Source organism: Gopherus evgoodei, chromosome 9, assembly GCF_007399415.2.
Source record: "Gopherus evgoodei ecotype Sinaloan lineage chromosome 9, rGopEvg1_v1.p, whole genome shotgun sequence".
NCBI classification, from domain to species: Eukaryota; Metazoa; Chordata; order Testudines; family Testudinidae; genus Gopherus; species Gopherus evgoodei.
Window position 1 is genome coordinate 25,051,404 of NC_044330.1, and position 14,899 is coordinate 25,066,302.

The 14,899-nt window shown below is 44.5% G+C and overlaps 2 protein-coding genes across 4 annotated transcripts in view; one reads left to right on the forward strand and one right to left on the reverse strand.

Annotated features, from left to right (window-relative positions):
• TIPARP (TCDD inducible poly(ADP-ribose) polymerase) overlaps nucleotides 1–10,006 on the reverse strand; it is a 61,238-nt gene extending 51,232 nt beyond the window's left edge. The window contains exon 1 of one of the 3 annotated variants that reach the window (XM_030575961.1): nucleotides 9,801–10,006. The gene's annotated coding sequence lies outside the window, so the exon portion shown is untranslated. Of the gene's footprint in view, nucleotides 1–2,692; nucleotides 2,712–9,079 lie in introns of those variants that run through there. The other 2 variants (XM_030575959.1, XM_030575962.1) reach the window with 2 other exon arrangements.
• A 136-nt stretch (nucleotides 10,007–10,142) lies between these two features.
• SSR3 (signal sequence receptor subunit 3) lies at nucleotides 10,143–14,859 on the forward strand. Its single transcript, XM_030575966.1, has 5 exons — nucleotides 10,143–10,382; nucleotides 11,181–11,307; nucleotides 12,271–12,369; nucleotides 13,457–13,588; nucleotides 14,309–14,859. The coding sequence occupies exons 1-5, from the start codon at nucleotides 10,244–10,246 to the stop codon at nucleotides 14,373–14,375; spliced, it is 564 nt and encodes a 187-aa protein (XP_030431826.1). The 5' UTR covers nucleotides 10,143–10,243; the 3' UTR covers nucleotides 14,376–14,859.
• The last annotated feature ends 40 nt before the right edge of the window (nucleotides 14,860–14,899 follow it).

Here is a 14,899-nt window from a genome sequence, read left to right on the forward strand (position 1 = left end):
GGTGTTTGATAGGCTTTATCACCTGCACTTGACTTTCCCATCATGTGGGATTCAGTGGTTTCAGTGTCAGAGACTATGTTCCCAGATGTTGCTTCAAAATTGCATCAACTGATGGATGGCAAGAGAAAAATATATAGATGCTCTGAATTACATTAAAAAACTCAGCAGCCTCACTAGAAGCTGATGCTGTATCACTGATCACCAGGTTCAATGAATGAGAACTGCATGGGACAAAAAAAGCTCAAGGGTTTAACTCTCGGATCCGTGTCTGTACTCCTCTGTTCTTTCCTCTCATGTTGGCTTCATCATCGTAGCCCTGACTTCTCATGTCAGCTATCGCAATTCCTATATTTTCCAGCTTTTAAAGACGCATATTTGTTATACCAGCTCTTGTAGTATCATCAATGTCCATAAATTCTAGAAAATGCTCTCTGACAGTCACCACTGCAGGGACATTTTCACTAGGTTCTGTTGTTGTTACAAAACGCACCATTAAAGTCATTTGTTCCATATGGCTGATGTCAGGTGTGCAGTCCAGAATAACAGAGTAATATCTTGCTGACTTCACATCTGCTACAATCTTCTGTTTGACTTTTGTTGTCAGTAACTGTAAGATCTCATTTTGAATTGTTTTTCCAAGGTAGTGGCGTGTGTACGTTTCTTGGGTGGTGGCTCTTCTTAGATGCTCCTGGAGTACAGCATCAAACTCAGCAATCAGTTCCCAAATTTTAAGGAAGTTTCCATTGTTTGGTACATATAGCTGATCTGAAGTGCCACACAGTGCTAGGTTTTGGGTAGCAAGCATTCTCACAATGGCCATGAGCCTTTTCAGAATATTTTGCCAGTAAAGAGACTCTGATGTAATCGTCTCTTGATGCTGATCATCTATGGTGGCCTTTAACCTTAGTCTCGTCTCAAGCTCTTTCCACCTATGGAATGCTCTCTGGTGATTTGCTGCCTTCTCATGGCATACCAGATTTCTAGCCAGATTTTTCCAGTCCTTTGTTCCTGTAGAACCCGATGTGGCTGGAACATTAGACTGGAAGAATTTGCAACAAAAACAGTATGCAGCATTCTGGGTTTTTGAGTACATAAGCCACAGCCTCTCTACTTTGTCACCATTGGGGATTTCATGCCAGTAATGTGTTGGATGGAAACTTCTACTTTAATTGTCTTTGGGGAACACGAAGTTTTTCACTTGCTGTGGCCCATGCAGTACAAGGAAGTCCCTCGGGCTACTGCTCAAGTGGATCCACAGTCCTAGATCGTCTAGACTTAAGGAACTAAACTCAGCAGCAGCTGTTTCTTGCGCCTCCACCACACTCTTCGCTGATCTACACTTTTCTTCAGGAAGGTGCATGGTTACATTCATTTGAGATGGAGATACGGATGCTGCAGTAGCTACCAGGTCACCTGCACTCGACTAACTGAAAGATCAGGCATCTTCTCACCACCCACATTCTCACTGGAGCCGGAAGGCTCACCATGAACATTTGTGTCTATGTATCTCAGGAGAGCTCCTTCCTCCTAAGATAGAAAAGCTTCCTTTGCCTTCTCTCTGTCATGAACATACAGCTAAGGGTAGCAGTAAATCTCTCCTTTACCTGTAAAGGGTTAAGAAGCTCAAATAACCTGGCTGGCACCTGACCAAAAGGACCAATAAGGGGAGAAGATACTTTAAAATCTAACAGGGAAGGTTTTTGCTTTGTGTGGGTGCTCTCTCTGAGACAAAGAGAGAGACCAAGCAAGTAATCCAGCTCCTACCGAAATGATACGTCTAATATTACAGAAATAGTAAGCAATAGCAAGGAAATGCATTAGATTATCTTTTGTTTCAGCTTATGAATTTTCCCTGTGCTAAGAGGGAGGTTTATCCGTTTTTGTAACTTTGAAGTTTTGCCTAGAGGGGAAATCCTCTGTGTTTTAAATCTTGTTACCCTGTACGATTACGTTCCATCCTGATTTTACAGAGGATGCTTCTTTTACTTTTTTTTCTTTATTATAAAGTTCTGTTTTTTAAGAATCTGATGGGTTTTTAGTGTCCTAAAAACCCAACGGTCTGGTCTGTGCTCACCTTGTTTACCTATCTGGTTGGTAGATTATTCTCAAGCCTCCCCAGGAAAGGGGGTGAAGGGGTTTGGGGGGATATCTGGGGGACTCCAAGTGGTCCTTTTCCTGAATCTTTGTCTAACTCACTTGGTGGTGGCAGCAGTACTCATCCAAGGACAAGGAAGCATGTGTGCCTTGGGCAAGTTTTTAACCTAAGCTGGTAGAAATATGCTTAGGGGGTCTTTCACGTGGGTCCCCACATCTGTACCCCAGAGTGGGGAGGGAACCCTGATATTTTCTTTTTCAGAATGCTGTCCCAGAGGGGCATTTTTTTTCACCCAGGACTGCTGTTCTGTGCCAGCTATAGTGGCTCTCAAAACTCAACTGAAGGGGACAAATAAGGAGTCTGGTAGCAGGGCCTAAGTGAGGGAAGAGATCAGTGTCTTAAGGGCCTAACTGGCTCCTACTACTTCAGTTGACTGCCTGTTCTCAAGTGAGTTCAGGGAAACAGCAGGAAATAGGAAGCTCCCTGAGAAGCTGGTGTTAATCAGTCTAGGCTCCTGGAGCGCTAGACAGGTACATAAGAGGCTCCTCCTCCTCTCTCTCCCTGCAGCTCCTGCTGCTTTCTGTTATTCCTTCTCACCTTTTCTCCAGCCTGCCTGCCATGTCTCTTGTGCCTTCTTTCCTCCAGCACAGCACTCCACCATTTGTGCATCTAGAGCAGAGAGAATACATATGCACCAGCAGCAGATACAATTTTCAACATTCTGGGTCCTAGTGATGCCCCTCCGCATAGTCTGGCACCTCAGGCAGCCACCTCAGTTCGCCTCATGGTAGGCCAGCCCTGCTGCCAGTCATTTAAAGAGAAAAATGCCAGGTTGTTTTTTCAAGAAACATATATTGTTCCATTGCCTGCAGAAAGACTCAAAGCCCGTTCACGTCTAATTTAAATTCCTTTTTACAGTGTTTGGTTATTTAACTTTATCAAATAAATCTTAGCAGTGTGTCTTCCAGAAAGAAAGATGTGCATGAAAACTACTGAAATAATGTCACCTGGATTTTCAGTAAAAAAAATTCTCCTGTGGTACTTACAGAATTTATATTAAAAATACTAATAGTTCTAGGCAGAAAATTTAAACCAAAATCGGGCCTGAATTGCTTTCAAACATCTTAGAATAATTCCTTAAGGTTCTTTTTTTCCAATTGGAAGGTCCCTCTCATTCCTGCTTCCCTTTCCTATCATGTGTTTTCGTCTCACCATCCCATAGCACAGTGACTGTCCCTGTGCTGCATGTCGCTTCCTTCGGAGTCTGCCAATGCTGCTCTGAGAAGAATCACTGGAAAGTAACTGAGACACTGAAAAGCAACCCTGGCTGACATGGGCTTGATCCTGCATTCCTTGTACATCCAACGCTCCCTGTGATGTCAATGCAGGACTAAGCCCCTTGGGAGCTCAGGATCCAAACTCAGACCCTCCCATGTGCTGTAACAGTGCCACAAATCCATCAGCCCAGGCACTGCACATAGTTTTGAATTCAAAATAACACAGCATTAAGACTGGATTGGAATTCTAACCCTACTTCTAGAGACTATGTGCCTAATCCAAAACCCACTGAAGTTAACAGAAAGCCTCTCATTAACGTTGATGGAATTTGGATCAGGCCTACAATACGAGCTCAAGCAGATATGAAATAAACACACCCTTTGACACACACTGTTCTGACAGCAAAATATTAACTATTTAGCTGAACCTGGCAGGGTGGGGCCAAGTCACCAAAGAACTCTTATGTTCTTCCAAGGTACTCCTAGTTGCAGTCGGTGTTAGGGCTAGTGATTGGTTCATATTCTGTCTAATTAGTATTGAACAATGCCCTAACACAGCATTAAGGGCACTGTGCTATTGGAGTTTCCATGTTCCAGAAAAGACCAAAACAAAACAGAAGACACTGATTACTTATGCTCATAGAAATTATTTCATTTTTAGTAAGAGTTGAGTGTTAAACATGGTGTCTTTGGAAAAAGTCCAATCCAGGTAATTAGTTATATCCTGTCTCCCTAAATTCTTCCTGAAGTTCCTGTTTGATTCGGAATTCTCCTCTTCCTAAATTGCTGTGTAGTATGGCTGTGCATTGTTAAACAGCTATTGTATTCCACTCCAGAGGTGGTTACATTTCAACAGTTTGTGATATCCTCATATAAACGTCCCTCTGTCACGGAGTGTGGGGGAGACAAGGCCCTGCGCCCTTGGCTTCCTGCGATTCACCATGACTCTCAGCCAGACAGTAGAACAGAAGGTTTATTAAATGACAGGAACACAGTCCAAATCAGAGCTTGTAGGCATAAACAGAACCCCTTAGTCAGGTCCTTCTGGGGGGAGGGCAGGGAGCTTAGACCCCAACCTTGGGGTTCCCTCCGATTCCCCAGCCAGCCCAAGACTGAAGAACCCCCTCCAGCAGTCTCAATCCCCCCAACCCCTGGCTCCTCCTCCAGCCTTTGTCCAGTTTACCGGGCAAAGGTGTCACCCGGCCCAACCTCCCTCCTGGCTCAGGTTACAGGCTCAGGTATCATTCCTCAAGAAAAGTCATCCCCTGCTATCCTATGCCTCATGCAGACAGTCCCAGTAAAACTAGAAGACATTCCCAGGTCAGTCTGCCCCGCTCCCTACTGCGTCACACCCCCAAAGGCATATTCTGAGGTTCAACAGTGTAACATTAATAAAGCACTTTGAGTTCCTTAGATGGGCAAGGCTACATCAGTCAAAACAAACATTAAATAAAAAGCTCTGATACTATCCAAAGGATTTGAATTAATTTGTATAGATTATTTATATACAGTGGCTCAAATAAAAATTCTTTTCTCCACTATGGAAATCCTTTGTGACAGTGCCCAACATGGATGAAGCATGGTTTGCTCTTGCATTACAGAAGAGACCAAGCCATATTTTAATCCACTTCCGTATCTAGGTACAGTCTTGAACTTTGCAGGGCTGTGTCACAATTCCAGAGCATGATGAAAACATAGTTCTGCTTCATCTATGTTGGGATACACAAATGTTTTAATAGTACTGGGAAATACCATATTGTGACTAGCTCCCAAACGGTGGGATCCATGGTGGGGTTGGGGTGTACCATGCAGCCCCGAACCATCACATGTTTTGTAAAGGATCTGCTCAGTATAACAACAACAACAAAAACCCACATATCCCTCTCTATTCGCAGTACTGAAGGCTGCGAACCTGCTGTGTTATTCAAGTGTATAACAAAAAGAATGGGGAGAAAACTCACAAAATGGGAAGGAAGGGATGGAGCATAACTCCACCCCACTATACTCTGGGTAATCCAGTTAACCCGTAAGTAAGGCTGCGAGTCTGTCACGGAGGTCACGGATTCCATGACTTTCCATGACCTCCGTGACTTCTGCAGCGGCCAGCAGCAGCAGTTTGGGTGTGTGTGAGAGGGCTCAGGGTTAGGAGGCTTGGGGGGATGGGTGCTTACCTTGGGGTGGGGGGGCTCCCCAGCTTGGCCCTGCAGCTCCAAGGCGGCAGAGGGGCCAGGGGGCTAAGCGCGCTGCCCACCCCCACAGCTCCCATTGACTGTGGTTACCAGTCAATGGGAGCTGCACAGCCGGTGCAGCACGTGGAGCCCTCTGGCCTCTCTGCCACCTAGGAGCTGCAGCCAGGATAGGCAGAACTGGGTAGGGAGCCCCACCCCACCCCCAGCACGGGTCCCAGGCCACCCGCCGCTGCCCGCCCCGCCTAGCACCAGCGGGGGTCCCAGGCCGCCCGCCCCGCCTAGCACCAGCGGGGGTCCCGGGCCGCCCGCCGCTGCCCGCCCCGCCTAGCACCAGCGGTGGTCCCGGGCCGCCCGCCGCTGCCCGCCCTCTCCCCTCCCAGTAGCACCAGCGGGGTTCCAGGCTGCCCAGCCACTGCTCGGCCCTCACAGCACCAGTGGGGTCCCAGGCCACTTCCCCCAGCACCTCCAGCACTCCTGGACCACCCCCGCCCCCAGAGCATAACCTCCCCCACAAGTTTTAGTCAGATGTATATAGTAAAAGTCATAGACAGGTCACGGGCAATGAATTTTTGTTTACTGCCCATGCCTTGTCCATGACTTACTAAAAATACCCATGACTAAAATGTAGCCTTAATTATAACCACTTTACTACAATACATTTTCTCTCTTATCCAGCTTTCAACAAATGGCATAAGCGAACAAAAAGTTATCAAACTATAATAAACAAAAACTAACTTCCTTACCACATGCTCTAGAACAGGGGTAGGCAACCTGTGGCACACAAGCTGATTTTCAGTGGCACTCACACTGCCTGGGTCCTGGCCACCGGTCTGAGGGGCTCTGCATTTTAATTTAATTTTAAATGAAGCTTCTTAAACGTTTTAAAAACCTTATTTACTTTAGATACAACAATAGTTTAGTTATATATTATAGATTTATAGAAAGAGACCTTCTAAAAACATTAAAATGTATTACTGGCATGTGAAACCTTAAATTACAGTGAATAAATGAAGACTCGGCACACCACTTCCGAAAGGTTGCTGACCCCTGCTGTAGAAGCCTCTTCAGACTGGAGACAAAACTCTTTTAGCCTTTGCATGTAACTATGTTTTCAAAATATATTTAAACATACATGATTCAGACATGGTTACAACAATCCCTACTTACAATATGACTTATTCAGACAGTTTGTATTTGAAAAGCAAATGGTCTAGTTGATCAGAAGGAAGAAGATAGTGTTCCAAAGTGATGTTCTCCCTCCTGTGTGTACCCAGTCCTGGAACAGGAACTTGGATTCCTATCCTACATATTACACTGTTCAAAAAAAAAAAAAAAAAAAAAATTACCCACACTACTAAAACAGAGAAATATGTGTGTACGGAAAAGCACTGCCAAGGCACTGCTATATCAAAACATCCTCACCCTGAAATCTCCCCACAAGTAAAGTTCTGGTCAATTCTCTGAGTAATAACGTGTCTTGGACAGAAAGTTCCTCTGACTAGAACATTTGCACGCTGCTTAGTCACATAAATAAACAGTATTATTAGTAAATATGTAGTTGTTTTAGTGTTTGTTTTAAGAAGAACCCACATGCAAATCTCAGTATTCCCAGTCTTTCTTACTTGGGTAATGCTTTACATTTAATAGAAATTTTTGAGTGCTGTCTAGGGGCAAACAGATTTGCCAAAGGACTTTTGAGGACTGTTGTATAGTATAAAGCAGAGGCGAGCAAACTACGGCCCGTGGGATCATCCCGTCCGGCCCTTGAGCTCCCGGCTGGAGAGGCTAGCCCCCAGCCCCTTCCCCGCGGCCTCAGCTCGCCCTGCCGCCTGCACTCTGGGCAGTGGGGTTGTGAGTTCCTGCCCAGCAGTGCAGCTGCAAGAGCCGCCAGGTGTAGTGCAATAAATTGCTCCTTGTAGGAACGTGCTACATAGGGAACACCAGGTCTAGCAGCCTTAAGTAGTACACTGTAAGTAGCACATTCCTACAGGGAGCAATTTAATACACTACACGGGCCCACCATACAGCTTCGGAACCCTAATGTGGCCCTCAGGCCAAAAAATTTGCCCACCCCTGGTATAAAGCATTTCTAGAACACATTTAGTGTAACCTAAAGATGCAGCGAAGAACTGGGACACTATGGGCCAGATTTTTAAAGGTATTTAGGTGCCTTAAGATAGGCAACTAATGGGATTTTCAAAAATGTCTAGGTGCCATGGCAGTTACACACCTAGGTGTTTTTGAAAATCCCACTAAGGTGCCTCTGTGCATCCTTAGGTGCCTAAATACCTTAAAAAACTTGGTGCTATGGAACTTCTTTTTTGAAGAATTTATGCTTTTTGTTATTTAATTTTTTAACCCTTTTGGGATGCGAAGAAATCCATCTAACTACAAGCTAGTGCAGTTGTATTGTCTGTAGACATGGAAAAAAATGGCTTTAAGACAGGGGTGAATGGACTATATGGGGAATCCCATTACAAATTACTAGATTTTACAATTTAGTGAAAATGCAAAACAGTGCTAAAAACCTCACCAATGGTGCTTAAAATAAAATCCTCACCAATGGTGCTTAAAATAAAACAGTGCTGTAATAGGAGGGAGGTACAGCATGAACCAATGTTTGCAGACTAAGGGCACTAGGTGTGAGAAGAAGTAACAGCACCACCCAATGGTTATAAATGCCTTAGTTCTATTTCAAGCAATGACTGAGAACTGGGAGAGGGATGCATTTGCCGATGTGTTGGTTCCTCATTGGCCTGTAGGTAGCATGACATCACTGACATTAGCCCTGCTATCACAATAGCAATCTTGTTGGTCTACCTTTTGGTAAATTTCAAATCATTAAAACAACTTTCAGTATGAGTTTGCAGTTTAACAAAAGGAGGTCCAGAAAGATTCAACCATGCTTAGATTTTTTCATGGATGTGTCTCAAATTAATTTTGAAACTTTCAGGTACCACTTCCCTACAGCACCTAGTTTTTCTCACATCAAAGATACCGACAAATTGGAAAATTAAAGCAGAGAGCTGCAACATGGATTGATTTATGAGAAAAGATTAAAAACTAACAATTTCTATTTTGGCTAAACAGTAATTAAAAAATTGTAAATTATCCTTATGTATGTGTAAATACTGAGGGAGAAAAGAAATGCTTTGTCCTAGAGGACGTGGAGTAATGGAACAAAATTACACCAAAGAAAATATCCTAATAGCAAGATATATTAGATTATGGAATATTCTCCCAAGACTACCAATGAAAGTTCCAAAAGCTGAAAGAAGCAAGAGAGAAATAGCTGCCCAGCAGCTATGCCAACTACATTTTAAAAGGGTGGTTAGGAGTTAGGACAAACAGCAAATGTTGCTTACTAGTACTCTCTTTTCTGCAGTTTCTCACACACCAGCTTTGTTCCTGGTTTCTTAGTTTTTCAATGTACTTAGCCTAATTTAGAATTCATAATTAAAAATGTCCTAGTAGGGCATGTCCTTTTGACGTTATCACAGGAGGTACTCACACATTACCTTAAAATAAACTTGGTCCCCAATCCTGCAAGCTGGCAGATCCCTGTGCTCTCAGTTACAGTAATCAGAGCAGGTGGCAACAGCAGTGTTGCAAGGCGATGAGCTCTTGAGGAAAGGGTATCAGAACGTGTAATACAGTCCGTACGTTCTTATGTGACTGTACCATGTTGTGCGCAGAGTGGCGACCTCTAGACACTGCATGCTCATGGTGGTGCAGCGAAGCCCTTTCGGTGCGAGGTCAGTGTGCTGTGGTGCAGGGCTGACACGTAGGTGTGAAACCACTACAAGGCCAGCAGTGACCCAGCAGGGTGAGGTCACTGTGGGCCGTTGCTGGGCCACTTCAGAGCACGGCTAGCGGGAGGCGCTGATAGCTGCACTGGTACCGTGGGACAGACTGACTGAGGCAGCTCTACTGGGCCAGGCCCAGCTGCCATCTCCTGCCCAGGGGCACCTGTGACGCTTTATGCAAAGGGCTGCACAGGCGAATTCGCTGGTTACGGTGGTAAGAGAGAGCGGCCGCGGCAGGCGGGGCGGGGCCTGAGCACTGACCCTGCTGGCACATCAGAGACCTGGCTCGCGCCACCGCTGGGCTGCCTGTGAAAGGAGCGAACCATAACGGCTGCCCTCACGGGGTGGCCAGGGCTGTGGCGGGCGCGGCGGGGCGAGGGCTGGTCGTGAACTCGGGACTACGACCCAGGCCACCTTCCCCTGACCCGGATACCGGTGGGGAGACATTCCGCCTTCCGGCGAGCTTGTTCAGCATCTCTGCGCGCTTACGCCGCTCCACCACGCACCCACGTCGCCTGCCTCTCTGGAAGCAGGTGGAACGTGACCCCTCCCCCGCAGCCCTCGCCTTCCACGTCGGCCGGGCCTAGTGACCCGGAAGCGATCCCGCTGTGCGGAGAGAAGGAAATATTTTCTCCGGCGTTTGTTTGATACGACGCTTCTTGTCGGAATCCGCTCGTTTAGACAGCGGAAGCTAGCCGCTTTCCGGGCCGTTTCGGAGCCGCCAGGAGGGAGAGGCTGCAAGTTGACCCGGAAGGACTCTGGCCAGAGGCGCGCCCGCCCTTCGGCTCTGTGTGCTGAGTGTACGTTGGCTGCCTCAGCTACGGGTCCCGGGCAGGATCAGCAGTAGGTCGCTCGCTCGCTCGGCTGGTCTCGGCGATGGCTCCGAAAGGCGGTAGCGGGGCCCGGCAGCAGTCGGAGGAGGACCTGCTCCTGCAGGACTTCAGCCGCAACCTCTCGGCCAAGTCCTCGGCGCTCTTCTTCGGCAACGCTTTCATCGTGTCCGCCATCCCCATCTGTGAGTGCGCGCGCGGCGAGCGAGCGGGGCTCTCCGTGAGCCGCCATCCCCATCCCTGAGGGGCCGGGCGGGCTCGGCTCCCGCCGCTTCCTTTCCGGCCTGGGTGCCCCGGGTGAGGGGTCGCGGCTCGAGGCAGCCTCCGCGGTGGCGACGTGGCACGTTGGGGAGGGGGTCTGAGCCGTGAGTGCATCGCGGCTACGTCCTGAGCCGGAGCCCTCAGGCAGCGCCAACCCCCATGGCCCATCTTCCAGCACTGGCAGCCGGCTGCCCCCTGCCCGGAGAAGGGAGACGTGACCGCGGGGCCGTTAGCATCCGTGCGAAGCAGGGGGTCCCGATTCACACCTCCCGCTCTGAAATTGCAGCGTCCTCTGTGGCATCTGTTCCAGCAAGGTGAAGGGAGGCATCGCCGCGATTACTTTGGCCTTTGGCTTCCCCGCGCTTAACTGCGTGGCAGTGGGGTTGGAACAGTTTGTGTAGCGGGGGTGCTGACAGCCATTGAACAAAACTGTTTCATCCTGTAGATGATGGAAACCACTTCAAGACAGCCGGTGGTTCCGCACCCCTAGTTCTAGCACCCTTGCTGTGAGAGTGTCACAGATGAGCCCCATAAAACATAGATCTTCTCTGCCTCAGGGAAGTGACTTTTTAAAAAATTGACAACCCTGTCCTCTTAGCTCTGTCTTATTTCCATCCAACACATCTGACTAATTCTAGATCAAGTGTAGTGAGGACAAAAATGTTAGTAACCTGTCTCAATGGGGGAGTGAATAAATCTTTATGAATATTCTGGGTTTTTAGGGCTGTACTGGCGGATTTGGCACATGGATCTTGTTCAGTCTGCAGTCCTATACAGTGTAATGACCCTTGTCAGTACATATCTGGTAGCCTTTGCGTACAAGAACGTCAAGTTTGTTCTTAAACACAAGTAAGTTTGCCAACAATTTGAATGCATCTTTTCATAACAGAGATAGTGAAATTAACATTTACAGTGGGTTGTTTATTCAACATTTTACCCAATTCTGGCATATTGAATAAGGCCCAACTCCGTAAAGTATCATTTGCCACTAGGATGAGCATCTTAAAGGACTAGTCGGGTGTCTACTGCAAGAAGGAGATTCTCTAAGAACGCATCTCCTCTTCTACTCCAAAATGTAATTCTAGTTAAAAATTATTTGTTTTACATAAGGTTTGGAGTAACTTTTCCATGACTTCTGGCATTTGCATTGGTCAGTGAATTGTCCTAACTCTTGATTGAATGGAGTTCTTAAGCATCAAGCTCAGATTTTGCTTGGTAAATTTGTGCTGAAAATCCTAAACCAACAGAATAAAAATTAAAATGTCATTGGTTTCATTGTGGATATGAGTATCTTCAGCCAAGTGAATGACTGCTGTCTCAAAATGTCTCTGTGCTGAGGGTTTATGAGATTATTACTTGAAAATCATGCTTAAGTCTGTTTTTACAATTGTTGCATGTAACTCCTGAGATAACTGTAGCTGAAAGATCAGAGGGAAACTATTTTTTTTTTAAGTTGTCTGTGATTTGATGGCCTTGACACCAAACATACAAGAAAGGTGGTACTATTTCTCTTACATTGGCAATAGATTTCTTCTGTTTGTGTAGGTCTATCCCATTTCTGTGTGGAAAGACATTTTTAACTAAAAGGGAAAAAAAACAATTTTGGTAAAGGTCTCATGGGCAGCTATAGTACCAGAAACTACATTTGATTTAATTCTTTAAAAATCAACTAGCTTTCACTTGATGTCTGTTTAATGTGGTACAAAGTTGCTAAATGTTTTGGTTTGGTTTTGACTCCATAATGTAAATGGGACAAAACTGTAGTTTAGATCAGAATCAAAATATGAAAGTTCATAACTCATATTTTTGCAGAGTAGCCCAAAAGAGAGAAGATGCTGTTTCCAAAGAAGTTACTCGCAAACTTTCTGAGGCAGACAATAGGAAGATGTCTCGCAAAGAGAAGGATGAGAGGTAATCTCCTTTAATTCGCATTGTAATGTTTCATAATCTTTTTTTATGAATAGGATCCTAATTTTAAAGGCCCATGATAGGATATTAGGCACTGTCTGTTGCTTCATGACTTGAGAAGACATCTACAATCAGTGGGAACTCTGCAGCTGATGCAGCCCATGGTGAAGCACTTTTGAGGCAGGGTTGTTAACAGAAAGTCTGTCTTTGGAACTGTCAGGGTTCCCTCCCCACTCTGAACTCTGGGGTGCAGATGCGGGGACCCACATGAAAGACCCCCTAAGTTTATATTTCACCAGCTTAGGTTAAAAACTTTTTCCCAAGGCACAAATTCCTTCCCTTGTCCTTGGACGGTATTGCTGCCACCAGCAAGTGATTCAGGAAAAGGACCACTTGGAGTTCCTATTTCCCCAAAATATCCCCCCAATCCGCTTCACCCCCTTTCCTGGGGAGGCTTGAGAATAATATACCAACCAATTGCCTTTAATAAAAGTACAGACCAGACCATTTATGTTTAGGACAGTAAAAAACAATCGGGTTCTTAAAAGAAGAACTTTATTACAAAGGACAAAAAAGTAAAAGCAGCACCTCTATAAAATCAGGACGGTAGGTAATTTTACAGGGTAATAAAAAGATTTAGAACACAGGGGATTCCCCTCTAGGTTCAGCTTCAAAGTTACAAAAACAGGAATAAACCTCCATCTTAGCATAGGAAAAATTCACAAGCTAAAACAAAAGCTAATCTGATGCATTTCCTTGCTATTACTTACAATTGTGCCCTTGTGGTTTCCTCATATTCTGTTATGTAAAGAAGAAAAGAGACAACAGTGTTTAACAGCATTGCATGCATCTGATTTTATTAATTTATCAGTGACAGAAACGACATATAGTCCTATTATGGTGACTTTTGATGTTCAGTAACTCATTCTGTCATGGTAAAAGGTATTTTATCAAGAGGTTTCAGCGTGTCCTTTTTTTACTGACATAAAAGATGCCATCTCTCTGAAGGAGTGCTGCAATAGTGGTGTTAGTATCCAGATTTGTATTAATCTACAGATATTTAAAATAATTTATTTGCATTTATACATAGAATTCTGTGGAAAAAAAATGAAGTTGCAGATTACGAAGCAACAACATTTTCTATCTTCTACAACAACACCCTCTTTCTCGTCTTGGTCATTATTGCTTCATTTTTTCTGTTGAAGAATTTCAACCCCACTGTGTATCCTTTACTATTTCACTGTAAACAATCTGAGAACTGTTCACAAGTTTATTATTGATAGCCATGTAGTTTTGTAATTTAGTTTGTCCAGTAACATTTGGGCATTAAGTTATAGAACAGTCTAAATAGAGATTACCAAGGCAGTTCCACCCTGTGCTTGCATGCTGATGGTTTTTGTTCTCATTTAGCATAGAACGTACTTGGGTGTCTCATTTGAACTCTATGAAGAAGCTGCTGTGATATGGATAACTTGATACAATGGTGTGTGCTTCAGTAAGAGCTAGTTAACATTTATATGGAACTGCCCTATGGGATAGTCTTGTCAGGAAATTTAAATGTTACTTGCTGTGGGCTGTCATGTTACGGGATATTTTTTTCCTACTCTGCAGTAATTTCTTGAATGTGAAATAATTTCCTCCAGATCTGAAGTCGCTTACTTTATGCAGCACTAATTTGATGCAGTATTCAAGATAGGATGCCTGTTAACAGCATTTAAAACTTCTCTTTGGGGGCTAGTCTAGGCTTTGTTTTTTAAAGTAAATGCACGCTTATAAATAGGCTTAATTCCTAATAGCATCTCTCTCTAAACTAGACATCAAGTATGCTGCAGTACCTATTGCAAAACTCTGTTCCACCCTTTCTCTTCAGACTCCTACTATAGATCTTTATTGCAAGAGATGTTAGTTGTGGAAGTTTACGTCCTTAACCTTTTCCCCACAGAAACTACATTCTGTCTATAAGCGCTTCATCTGGACTGATTGCCCTTCTGTCTACAGGCTCCAAATAGACAAAACAGTGGTCATCTATTCATATTTGTGGGTGGATCCAATTTCATTAAAGACTTAAGGGTGGGAGATATAAACAGTCTGAAAACTTGAGCTTTTTTACAACAATAAATGTAAAGCAAACTTTGAATTTAGCTTTGGTTACTTGATAAGATATTGTTGAAATGAAATTGAATGAATCAAACTTAAGTGGCGGAAGGAAGGAAATGTATCATATCAAAAGCTGTAATAAGCTTAACTCCTTGGAAGTACTTTGTAATCATAATGAGGATGATTTGTCAAATGTTTCAGTTGGAGTTTCCATAAACTGGATTAGGCTATCACTCCAAAGCACAGAAAATAACCATACTCTGAACTCTGACAGACTTGCAAATATGATGGGTTTTTTTGATATGTATAAAAGAGCTTAACCCATTAGTTACAAAAGTGACAATCCATCTCTTAGTACTTGTCATTTGAAATTTTTTAATAAAAAGTTCAAGAATACTTACTGTAGTGGGCTTCTTGATATTTACCTTCTAAATTT